At 42.8% G+C, this 19,136-nt stretch overlaps 1 protein-coding gene and 1 pseudogene across 9 annotated transcripts in view; both read right to left on the bottom strand.

Annotated features, from left to right (window-relative positions):
• TDP1 (tyrosyl-DNA phosphodiesterase 1) overlaps window positions 1-19,136 on the bottom strand; it is a 103,252-nt gene that overhangs the window by 3,919 nt on the left and 80,197 nt on the right. For 3 of the 9 annotated variants that reach the window (XM_034643306.1, XM_034643308.1, XM_034643307.1), the window contains one exon: window positions 8,861-9,813. The exons of 1 other annotated variant lie outside the window; for it this stretch is intronic. In XM_034643306.1, coding sequence (XP_034499197.1) covers window positions 9,704-9,813 — 110 coding nt within the window. In that variant the 3' untranslated portion in view covers window positions 8,861-9,703. Of the gene's footprint in view, window positions 1-5,077; window positions 6,357-8,860; window positions 13,287-19,136 lie in introns of those variants that run through there. 5 more of the 9 variants (XR_004620499.1, XM_034643304.1, XR_004620498.1 and 2 more) reach the window with 5 other exon arrangements.
• Window positions 1,212-2,825, bottom strand: LOC100483937 (annotated as a pseudogene).

The raw sequence follows: 19,136 nt of genomic DNA, 5'->3' as shown, positions 1-19,136 counted from the left end.
AGAAAGGGAAGAAGGAAGAGGGGGTAAACAGAAGGGGGAATGAACCATGAAAGACTAAGGACTCTGGGAAACAAACTGAGGGCCTCAGAGGGGAGGGGGGTGGGGGATTGGGATAGGCCAGTGATGGGTATTAAGGAGGGCATGTGTTGCATGGTGCACTGGGTGTTATACACAAGTAATGAATCATGAAACTTTACATCAAAAACTAGGGATGTACTGTGTGGTGACTAACATAATAAAAAACATTATTAAAAATAAAGTGGATTAGTTGTGGACAGCGTATAGTTGAAGGTTGGTTGAGTGGCTTGGTTTGATTTTTGGTCAGGTCTGACAATCTGCACATTTTAACTGGATTGATCAGATCAACACTTCAACGGAAATTCTGCAATGATGGAAATTGTAAATATTTGTGCTGTTCAATATAGGGGTCTAATGTGACTACTGAGCTCTTGAGTGCCACTGAGGAACTAAATTTGTAATTTAATGTTAATTATTTAAGTTTATCACATGTGGCTAGTGGCTATCATCTTAGACAACAGGTTGAGACCCTTTATGTTTAATGTAGTGATTTAGGGGACTGGATTCAAGTGTACCATTTTACTATTTGTTTTGTTTGTCCCCACTGGTTTTTGATCCTCCTTTCCCATCTGCTTTTGGATTAACTGAATATTTTTTAGAAGTCCACTTTATCTGTTGACTTTTTACCTCTACTTTTTGGCATTTTTTAAGTGCTTACTCTAAGGATTAGCTTTTCACAGCCCTCTAAGAGTTAATATTGTACGACTTTGAAACCTTGCAACTATATGGGTTCATTTCTCATCCTCTTCCCCACATCCATGATTGTCATTCAGATCATATCTCCATATGCTAAAACCCCACAATTTTTTATTGTTTAAATAGCAATATGTTTTTATGCAAAAATTCAGGTTGTGTTTTAACTTATTACATTGGTCGGAACTGATGTCAGGAACTTAGAACTTTTGTTTTCTACCTCTTAGCTGAACAAAAATACACATGATGTGGCATTCTCCCTTTTCACATTTCACAGAAGAATGTATATTATCCTTTCTTGAAGAAAATCCCCAGATTACCAAGGAAACCATCTTTGGAGGAAGTGTTTAATAAGCATATTTTATTTAAATAAATCCTCCAGTAGGAAATGGGAGAATTCATTGCCTTTACTTAGAAGGCAGTGTAAATAGTTACCTGTCAAATTTTTCTGCACAGCTCACCAACATTTTCATATTGGAAACATCAATTTTTCCACATCACAGTTCCCAAAGTGACTTAAAATCTCAAAAAATTCTGTGTCTCCTTTGGCTTGCTTCTCTATTGATTCCACCCAGGCTTTATTAATGGTTCGCTTCATATCATCATCTCCATCTTCATATATTTTCTTTAGAACATTCATCAATCCCTCACTAGGATCTGTTTCAGTGTTGTAGGAAGGAATTTCTTTCTCTTCTCATTCCTTTTCAACCCAAGTCAGGTAGTCCCACTGCGTGTTTTCTGCTTCCTTTCTATATAAGATGAGAACTGTATCTGTTTGACTTCTTTTTGAACTGCCTTCCACAGAGATGGGTTTCAAGAGATTGTTCACGATCATGGAGTAACTCTTATTTATATTCTTTACCAAAAGATCAAATGACCTCTCTGTGAAATGCACCTGCACATTCTCAGTGAGCAGTTGATGAACTTAAGTTTGTGAAAATCTACATTGCCTTATCTGACTGACCCCATCTGTAATTACCAATTTTCACCTTATATCCTGTTCTAATGGGAGTAACCACAGCAGCAGCTTTTCACTGTCAAGAAGTTCTGTTTGTTTCTGTGCTTTCTGCTGCATTGTGTTCTGGATTTCTGTCTCCATCTTGGGATTTTTCAGCTGGCTTTTTCTAGCGATCTTCTCCAGCAGCACCCTCACCTCTTCCAGATCTTTCTATAGCTTCCAACTGCCCTCCACAGTGGAGTGACTCTGGGTTTCTACAGTCAGCATAGATTTAAAGAAGCTTCCTGGCCTCAGGCTAGCAGAGTGGGAGCTGAGGGAGTCTGGTCCAAAGCTGAAGCCATGGTCGGGCTGAGTTGGGCAAGGCCCCAGCAGCTGCCGGGCAGGGGAGAGAACAGGAAACCATGCACCAAGTGAACGTGCGCATGAGGGCGGGCACAGACTTCACCTGCTCCAGTCACAGCACCTGCAGCCTGCGCAAACACCCACCGGGTACAAGACCTAGCCCACCTCTGCAATATAGATTTAAGAGAAAGTCTTCTATATTTGTGCAGGTATTTGCTCTTTCTGGTGGCTTTCCTTCCTTCCTGAATATTTGAGCTTCTCTCTAGTATGTTCATCCTTCAGCCTGAAGAATGTCCTTTAGCATTTCTTGCAGCGCACATCTGCAAATTCTCTTAGTTTTATCCAATAATGTGGTTATTTTGTCTTCATTCTTGAAGGATATTTCCTCCGGATATAGATTTCTGAGGTGACCTTTCTTTCTTTCTGCATGTGAAAGACCTTTTGTGCTATCTTCTGCCCTCCTGTTTCTGATGAGAGGTCAGCAGTCATTCAAATCATTGTTCCTGTTCCTTTTAGCTGCTTTCAAGATTTTAAGTTTGGTCATCATGAGTTTGGGAGGCACCCAGTGGAGTTCTGTGTTACCCTGTTGCTTATTCACTGAGCTTCTTGAATTGGTAAATTTATATCTCACCAAATTTCCTTAAATATTTTTCTGCCCATACTTACTCATCTCCTAGGATTCCAATCGCATGGAAGTTAAACCTTGAGATATTATCCCACAAATCCCTAATTCCTACCCCATCCCGTTTTCTGTGTTTTCTGTTTGTTCTTCAGATTGGATAATTTCTATCTACCTATCTTCAAGTTCTCTGACTCCTCGGTCATCTTCTTTATGCTACTAAGCCCATCTACTGAAGCCTTTAATTTCAGATTATGAGAAAATAGAAAATACACCTACTGGTTCATGCCCCCAGTTCATGACACAGAGCTCCCGAAACCCTTGTAAATTCATAAGTGGTCACAGTATTAGGGACATCTTAGATTCTAATGAGGTGACTCTGGGTGGGTGGGGGGGTTGTTCCTGGATTGGAGCTGGTCACCAGGAAGACCAAACCATAAGAAACTTGGAATTTTCAGCCCCCTCTCCCCATTTCCCAGAGAGGGGAAGGGACTGGAAATGGAATTTGATTGATCATGCCTCTGTGAGAAAGCCTCCAGAAAACCCCAATAGTACAGGGTTTGGGGGAGGTTGGTGAACACATCCACACTGGAAGGGTTATGCACTCAAACTCCATCGGGACAGCTGCTCCCGAGCCCAGGACCCTCCCAGACCTCACCCTCTCTCTTCACCTGGCCATTAATCTGCATCCTTTTATCATTCCTTTAACAAACTGGTAGTAAGCGTTCCCCTGAGCTCTGTGACCTGCTCTAGTCAACTAATCAAACCTGAGCAGGGGTAAGAGGAACCTCTGTTATATAGCAGATGGGTCAGAAGCAAAGGTGACAACCTGGATGTGTAACTGGCGTCTGAAGTGGGGGGGGCAGTCTTGTGGGACTGAGACCTTTACCTGTGGGATCTGACACTATCTCCAGGTTGTGTGAATTTAAATTGTAGGACACCCAGCTGGTGTCTCAGAATTGCTTGGCATGGAAAACAGCCCCACCCATCTGGTGACCAGAAGTGTTTTGCGTGTGGTGGTCATGTGAGAGTACTGGAGGCACAGAGGGGGAAAAACTGCTGCCACTGGTACCCTATTTTTCAGTTCTAAAATTTCCATTCAATTCTTTAAAAAGAATTCCTACTACTCTGCTGAGATTTGTTATCTTTTCTTTCAATATAAGAATTTTTTTTTTTATACTCTTGAATGCAATTGTATTAGCTTTCTAAAAATCTCTGGAGATTCTTTTGGTCTCCTTTGCTTGTTTTTTGAGAATAAGCCGTCTTTCTCTTTATTTGTATACTGAGTAATTTTGGATTATATCCTAAGCATTGTGACTGATATATAATTTAGGATGTGTTGTAGAAACTCTGAATCCTATTTTTTTTTATTATGTTAATCACCACACAGTACATCCCCAGATTCCGATGTAAAGTTTGATGCTTCATTAGTTGCGTATAACACCCAGTGCACCATGCAATACGTGTCCTCCTTACTACCCATCACCAGTCTATCCCATTCCCCCACCCCCTCCCCTCTGAAGTCTTCAGTTTGTTTCTCATAGTCTCTCATGTTTCATTCCCCCTTCTGATTCCCCCCTTTTCTTTATCCCTTTCTTTTGAATCCTATTCTTTTCCTCTGAAAATAATTATTTTTTAAATTATTTTTAAATTAGGCAGTTAATTTGGCTGAACTCAACTGCAAAGTATCTCCCCCACAGCGGGAAGTAGCTTTAGTTATTTTAGCCTTGGCTGTGCATGAACAGTTCAGAGGTCAGGCAGAGATTTGGGCGGAATTTATATACAGAATTTGGGAACCCTCTCTCTGGCTCGCTCTTTTCTTTCCCTTCTCATGCTCAGAGACTGTGGTTGCTCCAAATCCTGTACCCTGGATCTTCTAGCCAGCAAGACTATATATTTCCACTGGAGGTTTTATGGTGCCGATGTAGACCTGACCTCAGGCCCAAAGTGGTTAAACAAAACCCAAACCAGGAAACTCCCCCACTGTGGTGCCTTTCTTCCAGATGCTGACTCCCCTTCAGTTTCTGCCTGCTTTCAGTCACTTTTAGTAGCTGGTTTTTAAAGACTTTTCTCTGAGTTTATATTTTCTATTTGTGAAAGAGTTGGTTCAACTGGGGCTATCTGGCCCTGCCAGAAACCTGAGTTTCTCCCACAACTTTATACAGTGAAATTTTCAAACATACACCAAAGGTAGAGGAATGTTATAGTGATAGCCTAGATTGTGCAGTTAAATTACCTTATTTCTATGCATCTCAAATTAAACTGCAGCCATTACTACTTGCTCCTAAATCCTTCAGCCATATGTATAATTAGAATTCAACAAGTTAGTTTTTTTCTTTCAATGTAAAATATACACACAACGAATGGATATCTGAACTGTGCATTCCTTGAATTTTTAAAAATCAACTTTATTGAGTTATCATTTACAAGAAAAGTTACCAATTTGGTGTATAAATTCAAGGGGTTTTGTAAAATGTAACCAATGTCACAATCATGATAGAAACGTTTCTGTTGCCCCAAAAGTTCCCTCATGCAGCCAATCCCCTTTCCTCACTCCTAAACTCATTTTTAAGGCCACCCAGTTCTACTTTGAGTGGGAGCCAAGATGCCCCTTCAAGAACAGGAATTAGAGACAAAGGAGAGAGGCCATCCACTGCCAAGTGTGTCCTGGAGGGCCAGGGAAGAACATAATGGCAAAGCAGAGGCTGGGCTCTTTAGAAGTGTTCCCAGGCTGTCTCTGGAAAGGTGCTGAGTGGCTCAATGAGAACACACAGTCCATTCTCCTATGGAAAGGTGGATTCTGCCAGTCCATGCAAAATTAAAGATGCCCATCTCTTGAGCCTGTTCTGGTATCAGAGGAGTTTAGAAGGCAGGAGCTTGCTCTGATGATCTTCAAGAACACAACATTAGGCAGGTTCCCATCTCTCTTTGAGCCTGTTTTTTCATTTGTAAAATGGGCTGATCCTCCAGGGGTAAAGTGTCAATTCACCCTTGAGGTTCACATTAACGTGGACTCCTCCTATCCAACAGGTAGCAGGCAGCGTGGATCCAGGACTTTTAGGACTAGACGTCTGCAGGTCAGTTCTATGGAGTTGTTCAAGGGTGTGTGAGAGACTGGGTCCAGGGAGGCAGATTTCCTTGTGAATAGGGTCCCCTTTCTGTTGAATCCAGAGGACTACTGGTTACGCTGCCGCAGCCAGGACTCAAACCTACTCGTCTTCCAGAAATGACTTGCATGAAGTAGTTCAGAAGCAATATTTGTGGGAAAATGCTAATTTTTCAGATATGGGTTTTATTTTCTACACTTGAATTACCATCTAAGTGCCCCAGAGAGAGAATGCTAGTCCCAAGCACTTTTACTCTGAGAATCATTACAACTTAGATTTATGGAGTTCTTGCCAGCGTTTAAGAGCACCCTTTCATTCAATTCTTAAAACAATCCAATGAGGCAGGAAGGATAGGTATGAGCCCCCATGTAACGGATGATAAAATGAAGACCTAAAGGGATCACACAACTTGCCTAAGGTCTCATGGTGTGGAGAGCAGAGCTGGGATCAGACAATTCTGAGTCCTGAGTGACTTGGAACTGAGTCACCTTTCAGGCTTGTCAATCTCAAGCCATTATCCATGGAACTGTCTTCACTAAGCAGGCTTGAACTAGCAAACCTGGGAAGGAACACATTATATATTGTAATCCTGAGAGCACTCATAAATACACATATTGAAACAATTACTACACTTTGTGCTACAGATATTTTCAGATTTTTCTACTAGATTTCATCGAAAACTGCTGGTCATGACTTCTGAAATTGATTTCATGATTCATTAAAATGCTGACTGGCAGTTTGAAAAATCAGCTTTAGAACACTCAGATTACAAGGGTTTACTTATTGATGCAAATTTATGAGAAATTTGGACTTAAAAATGCCCTTCTTGGTTTACTTTTGCTTTTAAATAAAATCTGCACACTTGCACACATTATTTAAGGCCAAGGCATAAAAAGGTTCCTCTGGCACACTATTCATACTTCACCTAGAGATACTTCTTACTCCAGAGTGGACTTCAGGCATTTTCGACTTGTCTTTGGAGAACTCCACACCTGCACCCTTTGCACTGGGGCAGTCCCCTAATCTGGAGTACTTGTACCAGGGATGGACAGGTGACTCAACCTGGCCAATCAGGTGCATTAGGGGACTTGCTGGAACTACTGGGAAAGCAGCTCTTTTTGTTGTTGTTGTTTTGTTTTTAATAACTACCTGGAAGTAATGTGGGATCCTGGAGCCGGGCAGAGGGTATGGGTATTTCAGCATCTGGGTATAGAAAGCTTGCTGGAGAATGCAGATATTCTGGACCTGGAGAGAGACTGGTACTTCATGATTCTCTGGCTCCAGCATTTGCTAGACTCTGTTAGTCTTTCGTTGTTTGTGCCTAATGAATCTGACTTCTGTAGCTATAAAAGCATCCTAATGTATTCTTTCATAAAGATATTGATAAATTATTGAATAACAAATTTGTAGGGGCTTTAAAATTTTAGTAATATCAAGTAGCTTAAGAAAACAAAATCAGCATTTCACTACCATAATGTTAACTTCTAGAGGACTTTGAGCGAAGAGCTACCAAGAGCATCCTTGGGGCCAGAGGGGAACACATACTAGTTGTGACCTTGAATCTTATTTTACCCTATCAAATGAGGTGTCACCTGCCCCAAAGTGCGATGTGTATAGTTACCTACGATTGATATAAATTCCCTATGGACGCAATTTCTCCCTCGCCTTTCCCTTCTGAGTTTCCCTGTGTATTGAAGACTGGTCCTGATGCCTTCCAGTTCTTAATCACCGTGGGGAGTGCTCTGAAAAACTTGCTACAACGGGACCAGGAAACAGTGCCTTAGACTGATTAACGCTGGGAGTTTCAGTGGGGCTTCTGGTAGGCCTGAGAGAACAGAGCGTACTTGAGATGGACTTGCTTTGAACTCTGACTTTACCCCGACTCATTGCTTTGGCCCTCATGTCTGCTCGCTACCCCTCGTTACTGCATGAGGCAACCTCCTTTCATTTCCTGGGCTGCCTCTTGCCCTCCTCCTTCCCAGCATTTTTTATGCTGCCTTCTCTTTTGACACTTGGCATAATCTCTTCTGCTCTCTGCTTTAGGTCTAGTCCATGGAAACACCAGGTTTCAGTCAGAGACGTTAACAGAACATAATTAACATGGCAATGTTTTCGGCTGTTGATGCTCTCACTTCAAAGGAACCAGTTTTATCATCGGTTCTGGTTTTACTAATTCGGTTGATTCAAGCCTGCATATTAATGCAGCACTGAGTGGTTGATTTTATGGACCCACGGCTGGTTTGGTCATGCCAACTATGATTTGCTGTTACAGTGGATGAAGGTGTAGCTGGTTACCGCTACATATCCTGGACACGAGGCCTGCTCCTTGGCTGGAGCTTGGGAACATGTGCCACACTTGCTGCCTGGTTCCGCATAGCAGCACTGCCTGGGTTCAAATCCCAGCTCTGATTTCCAACAGATAATCTTAATTTCCCCATCTGTAAAATGGCTGTGGTAAGAGCATTGGGTTCTTATGAAGATTTGGTTCATTAATACACAGAAAACAAACAGTACCTGGCAGACACCAAGTGCTCTGTACTAGCTGGTCAGTGTTCTTACTTGGGGACCAGTATAGTCTGGGCTCAGAGGTGGTCCCCTGTCTCCATGTTGGGTTCTGGCTGTGGACACTGCTGGCATGTCTCAGGAGCAAACAGCTGTATATTACTCCTTAAGACATATAAGAGCTACTTAAGACCTGTAATTTACTAGCTGTTAAAAATGCAATAAGAAGTTGTGGTTTTGTTTGTAGTACTTTTTGTGGCCTGGATATTGCTTGAAAAACGTGGGCTACTAAACTTGGAAAATATGTCAAAAATTTTATAATGAGGGGCGCCTGGGTGGCACAGCGGTTAAGCGTCTGCCTTCGGCTCAGGGCGTGATCCCGGCGTTGTGGGATCGAGCCCCCACATCAGGCTCTTCCGCTGTGAGCCTGCTTCTTCCTCTCCCACTCCCCCTGCTTGTGTTCCCTCTCTCGCTGGCTGTCTCTCTCTCTGTCAAATAAATAAATAAAATCTTTAATAAAAAAAAAAAAATTTAAAAAAAAAAAAAAAATTTATAATGAGATCTATGCATACATGTAGTTAGCACATTATCAACAGAATTTTAGATATAATCCTATATAATATTTAAGCTATTTCTGCCAGTAATTGAGTTCCTACACTTTTGCCATCATACTTTGTCATTATAATGAATATCATTCATCTGTCAATACAACTGCTACATTTTACAGATGTAAATAAAGAATGCCTACCTAGCCTTTTTCTGAGTTATTCATCAATCAAAAGCAAGTATTTTCAAGGCATTCTCTTCCTTGAATTTTCGACGAAGGGATTAATTACAGCTCTGATTTTTCAGTTATGAGGGAGAAAGTAAAATGTCCTGAGATTTGAACCAAACATCCAGATCATCCAAAAATGGTTTCACAATGGACTAATAGGTCATTTCCCTAGACAGTAAACTAATTTTATGTGAGGGGAAAAGAGTTGACAAAATGGAATCTAAGATGCTTATTTTCAGCATACCAAATCTGATGCAGAAACTGTATGTGTTGGAAGTCACATATTAGTAAGTCCTATTAAGGGGAACTATTTGACTTCTACACAAGAACCCAGGAAAACAAAGCTGGGCTCCACTGTTACTGTGGAACCTTACGGATGTCATTTCACAAAAGGCTGATGTGAGGATTAAATGTAAAGCATTTAAGCACACAAGTCAAGACAGAGGAAGAGCTCAGGAAACACTGGTTATTACAATATGTGGAAAAATACAGCCTCCCAAATTGGTGAATTTTAAGGACGATTTGTATCAACTCTAGTTAAAACCAGGTAGCCTTTCTCAGGAATGTGATAAATAACTTAGTGGTACCTGGGAGGTGCAGTCAGTTAAGTGCCCATTCTTGATTTCAGCTCAGGTTGTGATATCGGGCTGGAGAGATTGAGCCCCGCACCAGGCTTCGACTTCGAGCTCAGGCCACAGTCTGCTTGTTTCTCTCTCCCTCTCACTAAAATAAATGAATCCTTAGAAAAAAAAAAGAAAAAAGAAAAAAAAATCCTCTCCCTCCTTCACCCCATAAAAGCATTCCTCTCTTCATAAGAGTGTGGGAGGTGGAGGGGACATGGAATCCTCCTGCCAAAATGACAAGTGACTTATGTTGCTGTGTGTGGGGACCGACAATTTTCTGCCCCCAAATTTTTTAGGACTCAAACGCTCATTCAGAATGTTCTGTGGGGGCGCCTGGGTGGCACAGCGGTTAAGCGTCTGCCTTCGGCTCAGGGCGTGATTCCAGCGTTATGGGATCGAGCCCCACATCAGGCTCTTCCGCGCTGAGCCTGCTTCTTCCTCTCCCACTCCCCTGCTTGTGTTCCCTCTCTCGCTGGCTGTCTCTATCTCTGTCGAATAAATAAATAAAAAAATCTTAAAAAAAATATTCTGTCGAAATTCATCTAGTATGAAGATCTTGTTTAGACTTTTGGCTACATGTCCATCTCTGTAAAAGGATGTAAGGTAAGTTTTCAAAAGATCGAGAGAAAACTCCACAGAAAGGCAGTGGTTCCTTTTGTCCGCGTTCTGAGACACTCCTTAATCAGCCAGTAAGTCTCCTATATTAGAAGTTTATGAAATGGCAGGAAGTTGAATTTTGATGTGGATGTTTGCCCTCAGCAGGTATAGTCACTGGCTGGTGTTTCCAGATCTGAAGCAGGGGGAGAAGGTGGGGGAGAAAAGGATAAAAGGCGGCAGGCAGCTACCTGCAGACACAAGGGCGGGGTGAGCGATCCTTGAGTCACGGAGAAATAATTGTTAAACCCAAAGCTGAGAATAATGGAAGTAATTTCCTCAAACATTAATAGGCATGTTTGATGATGCTTTTTTGTAGCACTTTGGGTAATTCGGTCAGTTCCATTTAAAAAAGGATCAGATGAGGCAGAACTGCTTGCATTTTGGGTTCCCATGTTGATTATTCTTGAGGCACTGCTTTCCATGTGTGCAATCAACTATGCCCAGAAAGCTCATGTTAGGACCCCACCTACCCATGCTGGCCTGCCTTCCCTGAGACCATGCTGATCAGGGTAAGCGGCACAGAAGGCTGCTGTTAGCAGTTGGGCCTGGACACCCACTGAGTGCATAACCCTTGACCACGGGCTTCCCCTATGTTACCTTGATGTCCCCAGCCACCCATTCTACAGAACTTGTTTCCAGATGGGCCCCTCTTTGGGTCCCCACTGGATGTAGAGGAATGTTACTTGAAGTATGGCCCATGGACCAGGGCTGGTCTGTGAGGAGTACAGAAAACAAGTGAGCATTTAGAACTTCCATTGTAATCTGACAGTGCTGTAACATCCAAGCCCCCGATTCTGTATTCTATAAAAGTGTCCACAATACACTGGGGGGTAAAAACTGTCCCTCTGCTCCCATACCATGCTGTCTGGGAGCTTGGGCCACCTGGCAGAAAACAGGCTTAGGGCGCTGACAGACCTGGGTTCAAATACTGGTGAGAGCACTTTCTAGAAGTATGACCTTGCACAAGCACTTCACCTTTTTGCGTCCCGATTTCCTTATCAGGAAAATGAGGATAATCCCAATGGATCAACTGTAGCAGCGGCAGGAGTAGGCTCTGAGTATCTCCACGCATGCACCCACCACTCTCCGTCGTCCTCTGCGAGGACTATTACCACCACCCCTGCCATTTTATAGTTGAGGGACCAAGGCACAGAGAAGTGAAATAACCTGGTCTAGGTCACACAGCCGTAAGTGGCAGAGCAGGGATTCAAACTCTGGCAGTCTGACCAGCTCTGAGCTTCAACCCACTTTGCAGGGATGCAGATCAGATGAGCACTGTACCTGTGTGACTGACTCCGCCCAGTGACTGCTGTCGACCTGCGGCTGTCCTCTCGAGTGGCTGAACCCATCCTGCAGAGCCCAGGCTTGTTGAGTCCTGCTCACAGTCGTAGTGACACCGCTGACTGAGATGCTTGTTTGGTGCCGCCCCACCCCCACCCAGGATGGGACCACCATGCTGGTGAGAATCACAGGTCCCCTGACAGGCCTTTGAACACACAGACTGCCCAGCACCCACTCCAGGCCAGCCCCGGGAGCCTTCCCGGCCATGATGGAGGGTTTGCATGTTCTGGGAAGTAAAAGGGAGGGTCAGAATAGGTTTAAGCCTTAGTTTAACCAGTTCATTACACAGGTAAGATGAGTAATTCGGTGGTTTTTCACTTTTTCTAAGCAGCACGAGCACGCAAACACACATAATCCCAGGTAATATCCTTTACGGAATCCCAAAATACTGACTAGGTAAAGCAGAGTTTCTGTGACAGGAGAAGAGCGGAGGGCTTGCAACTGTCTTCCCAGACTTCTCTATGACAGCACGCTCCCTCTGCCCTGCCAGGTCCTAAGGTGAAAATCGTAGGCCTCTGAGGAACAGTATGAAAAGCAATCTTCAAAAATCTTTCAAAACTAATATTCGACACTCTTCTAAGTTGTAAGATAAAGAGGCTGGAGACAAACTGGAAATCAGCCTCACGTAGAAAAGAAGGTGGTCCACGTCACCTTAAGAGAACGGGATAAGTATGAAGGACATACATACATAAAGCGGAGACACTCACAGCTTTGACCCAAATCACCTGTGATGCAGGGAACATTCTGAACCTTTCTAGGACTGAGTTTCCTTGCTTGCGAACTGAAGGCACCAAATTAGGTTACCTTTCAGGGTTTCTTGCAAGTAAAATACTTGTGCGTTATATGGTTCTGTGAGCTGTCTTTTCTGGAAACTTGTGGAGATGAAAGAGACCCCCATCTGTTCCGGGGAATGGATGAGGAAATGGGGGGTGGCCCAGTCCAGCAGGACCCATCTGTAAGCAGAGGCAGCCAGCATGGCACCTGGATGAAAAGCCTCGTGAAGCTGCAGGACGACAAGAGGCAGTAGGACTCGGTGCATCTGAGGGGTAGCCACACCGACCTCAGTGGCAGAGGCCAGGAACATCTGCAGACTCCTGTCCAGCAACCCTAAGACACGCTCAGAAAGCGGAGGGCTGGGTGATAAGCCAACGATCACATTCTTCCCCTGACAAGTTTCAGTTGAATGAAGAGCATCTTTCAGGATGGAGAACGCTACACACCGTCAATCTCCACTTTGGAAGAGCGGACGTCATTGTGAAATTCCACATCACTATACTCTGAACATTGTCAAATTTCATAGCTCTCATTCCAAAACTTTTAGTGAATTAAGAAAATATATTTTTTAGTGACACTGTTAATGACCATTGAAAGTACAACGAGCATCCATGTTCACAAGAGTGAGTTATGCAGAATTTTGTTAGGGGTGTCATTTAAGGGTGAATATCCAGTACAAATAAGAACATCTATTATTTGGGGCTTGACATCTTACACCTAAATTTCACAGTGCTTTAAGATTCTCAGGAAGGAACCCACATATTCCCATGTGTATCTGGTGCTTTGGTATAAGGAATGTTCCAAATCCATGGCCGATCTAGGGGGGAAAACACATTACATATGTATAATACTTATTTGAACAGGATTACAAAAAATCCACTTAACTGACAGGATAAAACCACACGTGTCAGAGTCTACAAATTGTTAAGAACCCCCAACCTTTTTTTTTTTTTTTTAAAGATTTATGACAGTGCACATGAGCACATGTAGGGGAGACAGAGAATGAATCTCAAGCTGACTCTGTGCTGACCCCAGGGCCCAATGTGGGGTTCAATCTCCCGACCCTGAGATCATGACCTGAGCCAAAACCAAGAGTCGGACACTTAACCGACTGAGCCACCCGGGCACCCCCCTTAAGAATTTCCGATAGTGGCTGTTGGCTAGGGTTCATGCTAGGACACAGTCAAGTGACCATGGAAGCAGACCAGCGGAAACCAGGGCGTACACCCTGGCTTGCCGCTTATATTGACCAGTCACTTTGCTTCTCTCAGCCTCAGTTTCCTTCTGTGTACGTAGAGCTGTCAGGAGGGGTAAGTGAAATAAACACACATAGTGTCCAAGAGCATCTGGCAGAGAAAGAACCTCACAAAGGGCAGCTATCTTCTCTTATAATACTAGAGAAACCAACAGGGACAGATGGCATGCTGCTCTCAGCTGGACACGGTCGCATATAACCAAGAGGCCCAGGGTCACCTCCATGAAATGGTTTTGTTCTGTTCCTTAAGGGTAAAAACTGATGAGGCATGAAGGTCTCTGTATGATGACTGTAGACCGACAGTGAAGCAAGCAACATGCCTTAGTAGGACATAACAGAACAGAACACTGAAGACCTAGGTTCAGATCCTGCCCTCATCCTTCTCTGCAAACTTGGGAAGACACAGGGATCTTGGCCTCAAGTTCCTCAGCTGTGAAATGGGAATTAGCTACATAAGCAAACTCTCAGGTGGATTATGAAACATAAAGGAGAGGACACCTGTGAAGTTCCCGGCATGTTGTAGGTGCTCAATAAACATGAACTTTTCCCCCTTTTAACTGGGGTTTCAGAAATTGAAAAAATCTGAACAAATCACTTTTACCATGCATCACTACTGCTAGAATCAAAACAACTCAAAAGAACCATAATAGTATGGGTAGGGTGTAAAGACATTGCTAGGGTGAAAAATCAATCCCCACATAACTGTCCTGATAAGGAGAGCTACATCAGCTCTGAAGGGGTGAATGCTTAGAGTAGAGCAGCCCCGCAGCAGGTGTGCTGAGAGGTACCATCCGCGGAAGCAGCTGCTCAGCACTGCCCAACTGCTCCCGGGAGAAGCTTTCTCCTCTTCCCGACAGACGGTAGCTCGGAGGGAGGATGGCCTGGCAAACAACGGGAGCTCTCCTCCCAGCTCACGGTGTTGAGTAACGGCAGCACAAGCACGCAAACAGCACCCAGTGGGATGCACAGGAAAGAAGGCCAAAGATGGCAACAAGTTATCAGAACCCTGTTCTCTTGTCTTTGGCCTTGAGATGGTGTGAAAGCCTGAAGCCACACACTTCGTTAAACAAGCTCGTGAGAAAGTCCTAACCTGGGCCCGTGCGACACGCTTGCTTCATAAAAGGCTGAAGGTTTGGCAGTGCTGGAGACTCCCCACAGCGCCCCACTGGCCTGAAGCAAGCACTGGCTCTCTTCCACTGGGAGCAGTCTTCTGGGGCCAGACTTCTCCCATCTTTTCCTGCAAACTGCTCTGTTGGGTAACATCGGCTCTACTTCATCCCCATGGTAAAGGATACGCCGATCCTTGCTGTGCGAGTAGCTACTAGATTCTTCACCAGAACAGGGTTTGTGATGCAAACATCTGCCAGTCGGCTAGCAACTTCAAGACCGCCACAGCACATATTCCTCTCCCTCACAACTAGCCAACACTGACCAAGCTAGGGAACTACTACACTGGCAAATTCTCTGGACACTCTGCTGGATAAATGAGCAAATGTCTATACCTACGGGCTGATCATTTGCCATACTGGCGGAAAGGTTCACCATTACACATTGGGAGAGAGACGCAAAAAGGCTAACGGGAAGCTAAGAAGAGGCTGTGACTGTTGTCTTTTTACTATTACAGGAAGTCAGCATTAATACTTATGGCTTAGATGAAAGCCTGTTTTAAACAATCCTCCTAAATTGTCCCAAGAAATAAAAACTTGCCTCATGAAATAGTCCTGCATATATCTGAAATATGTCTTGAGTGCTGGCTAGATGCCAGGTACTCTGCTAGACAAAGCTGAGGTCCTCTCAGTTTATAGTCCATGGAGGGTAGGGTGGGGTGGGCAGACAGACAAGCAGGCAGGCCATGGTGCCGGAATTCTGAACTTTACCACGTCGGCGCGGTGGTTCCCAAACCTGGCCGACGTGAGAACTGCTGGAGCATTTCCCCAGAGCTCACCTCAAGGGAGCTTGTTTCAGTCAGTCTGGGCTGGGGCCTGGCCTTACACATTCTTACCAAGTTCTAAAGGTGATCTTAACACAATCAGAGTTTGGGATCAGAGGCTAAATGGGATGAGAAGCTTCTTCCAGGGATACAATGGAAGGATTTAAAACAGGAGTGTGACATGATGAGAGGTACATGGCAGCAAGGGAGATGATGTCCAGTGTGAGGGGACCAACACCAGGGAGACGAACAGGCAGTGCAGTCTAGGTGAGACACAGTGAGGCCAACATTAAGGTCATGGCAGGAAGGCTGGGAATGAGGGGACAGCCAAAGGGTTTTAGCTCTGTGTCTATCCCATCTGCCCCCGTGGTTGGTCAGTTGAGGACAACGTGCATCTGATATCTCTAACTCCAGAACTTAGCCCTCTATGGGGAGGTGGCACAGTGTGACAGTAAAGGGGGCATGGAGTTGACCTGAGTGCTTAGGTTCTTTGTCTGTAAAGTAGGGGTTATGTTAATACTGGTATCATGGGGGTAGTGGATATTCAATAAATTCAGGTCAAGTGCTCATAGCAGTTCCTGGCACGTAATATGTACTTAAAGAGTGCTAGCTGCTATAATATAATTACTACCACCCTCGACTCACAGTGGGTGAGGGTTATCATTAGCCTATATGCTACATAGGTCCTCAGGTTTTTTAACAGCTAGACAAACCCAAGTACAATAACCTGTTCTACTTAACCAGGAAATAAGCTCTTTCCTCTAAGAATTGCCCTTGTGTTAAAAAGTTAGGACTTGACCCCCATGTCCAAACACCCATACAGACATTTACTACTGTCTTCAGGGGAACATGATATCCTACCTACAGAAGTCACTGTCACCTGAGCAATCACCTTTAATTCTTTCCTTGAATCAGGCACAGACTGTGTTTGTATATGGTGTGTGTTGTGTGTGATCCCAAAGAGATGAACTAATGAGAAGATTCCTGATGCCACTTTACTTTAGCCTACTCTGAAATCAACGAATGTATAAAAAGACTTGCCAGCTTGCAATACAAAGGAAAGCTCCAAGTATTGTACACTGGGATACCGACCTAGTAGAGAAGCAGTCTTTGCTGATTGTGATACCAGTGTTACCTGAAACCCATTAGCACTCTTCTCTGTGAAGATCTCCCATATTAATCTGTGGCTAAAAAAAGCACAAGAGAACAATCTATCCAGTGGGAGGAAGAATAATTCAAGTTGCTAAAAACCAAGTACTGATTTCAATATCATTTGACAAAATTACTTTTTTACTTTGATAATTCTAGATTTCCTTAAGGTTTCTGTTTACAAAGTAATTTTAAAAGCTAAGCTGGAAGTTTGGTGTCAGCCTTCTGTTTGTACTATGAAACAAAAAGATTTTATTAAAGGAGATGGTCAAGATCATGTCTAAAAACGTCTTCTGGTTCTCTCATTAAAAAAAAAATCCTCATTTCTAAAGATCTTTCAAAAACAGGTCCTTGAAAATTAAGCATATCAAAAATGATTTTAGGGGCGCCTGGGTGGCACAGCAGTTAAGCGTCTGCCTTTGGCTCAGGGCGTGATCCCAGCGTTATGGGATCGAGCCCCACGTCAGGCTCCTCCACTATGAGCCTGCTTCTTCCTCTCCCACTCCCCCTGCTTGTGTTCCCTCTCTCGCTGGCTGTCTCTATCTCTGTCGAATAAATAAATAAAATCTTTAAAAAAAAAATTAAAAAAAAATGATTTTAAGTGACCTACTTCTTTTGCATTTTCTTGGGATTAGAAAGTTGAATCAGTCTTCTGTTCCCCTTACAAAAAACTTTATGAATCGGACTCTACTATTTAGCAACAATTCTGACAGGTCTAGATTGAAGTTTATTTCTATACTACCTGAATTCAAGGAATTATTTCAAATGAATCAAGCAGCAGGGGGAATAAACTATCTGGGAACTAATGATTTAGAGGATTATTATACACTACATGTATGCTAAATCTCGATCACGTGTAAATCATGTGACAACCAAGTTTTAATGTCCTCTCCTACAGAGCAATTACATACACAGCTAATTAGCTTAGTTCTAGACAATTAAAGTTAAATTCTGAAATATACTAAACCTGCAAAAGACAAACACAACTTGGCAGATACACCCTTAACCAAGTGATCAATATTGACCTCATCAGTAATCAGGCAGATGGTTATCATGTGACTCATTACATGATGCACCAAGAAAAACAACATCTCTTCTGTGGTGTTCTTGGCAAAAGTGCATAACCTGGATCTACTTATGAAGAAACAATGGACAAACCAAACATACAATGTCCCTCACCATCTATAAAATAACTGGCCTGTGTTCAGCCAAGTGTCACTATCATAAAACACACAAAAATCTTGTGGCACTATTCCAAATTAATGGAATACTAAAGAGACTGATGAACAAATGTGACATGTAATCTGAAACTTCCCTTTTGCTTATAAAGGACATTATTAGGGCAACAGATGAAATCTGAATAAATTCTGTAGATGACAGTATTGAATCAACGTTAATTCCTGATTTTGGTAACTGTACTGTGGCTATGTGAAAGAATGTTTTTAAGAAATATATACTGAAGTGTTTAGAGATCGCAAACATCGTGTTTACAACTTTCAAATGGATCAGAAAAAAGTTAACACGAGAAAGAAGGATTATGTAAATATTATAAAATATTCACATTTGGGGAACCTGGGTGAAGAGAATATAGGAATTCTTTGTACTTAGAACTTTTTTTCTAAATCTGAAATTATGTCAAAAAAATTCAAAGAAAAGAATACTACAGTAACTCTTGAACAACATGGGTTTAACTGCACAGGTCCACTCACATGTGGGTTTTTTCCCCAATAAATACACATACAATACTTAAGTGTATTTTCTCTTCCTTATAATTTTCTTAATAACGTTTTTTTTCCCCTCTAGCTTACTTTATTGTAGGAATACAGTGTATAATACATGTAACATACAAAATATGTGTTAACTAGGTTATCAGGTTTCTGGTCAACAGTAGGCTATTAATAGTTAAGTTTTTGGGGAGTCCAAGTTTATATGCAGATTTTCAACTGCACTGGGGGGTCAGTACCCCTAACTGCAGCATTGTGCAAGGGCCAACTATATACATATACCATGTGTATTTAAAAGAAAAAAGAAAAAAAAAACCCACAAAAAACCCAGATCACTTAACATAACTAAGTCTCTGAAGCCCTGTACGTTCAATTATTCTTAAATTTGCCATATAACTTATTCTTTGAGTACAAATCAGATAGGCTCTACTTAACCTTACCTTGTTTTACCTGCTTTAAAGTGTATCAGAGAATACAAAGAATATAAGCTAAAAAGGGAGTACGAAGCAGATGCCTCTGGCATATAATAGCTCAAGAGAGATCACATACTGGCCTATTTCATTCTTTTCAGGCTCAGGGTCATACAGCAAGTGGGACATATGGAAATAA

Source organism: Ailuropoda melanoleuca, chromosome 14 (genome assembly GCF_002007445.2).
Source record: "Ailuropoda melanoleuca isolate Jingjing chromosome 14, ASM200744v2, whole genome shotgun sequence".
NCBI lineage: Eukaryota > Metazoa > Chordata > Mammalia > Carnivora > Ursidae > Ailuropoda > Ailuropoda melanoleuca.
The sequence above is the reverse complement of the archived record's forward strand: the minus strand, read 5'-3'. Positions and strand labels throughout refer to the sequence as shown.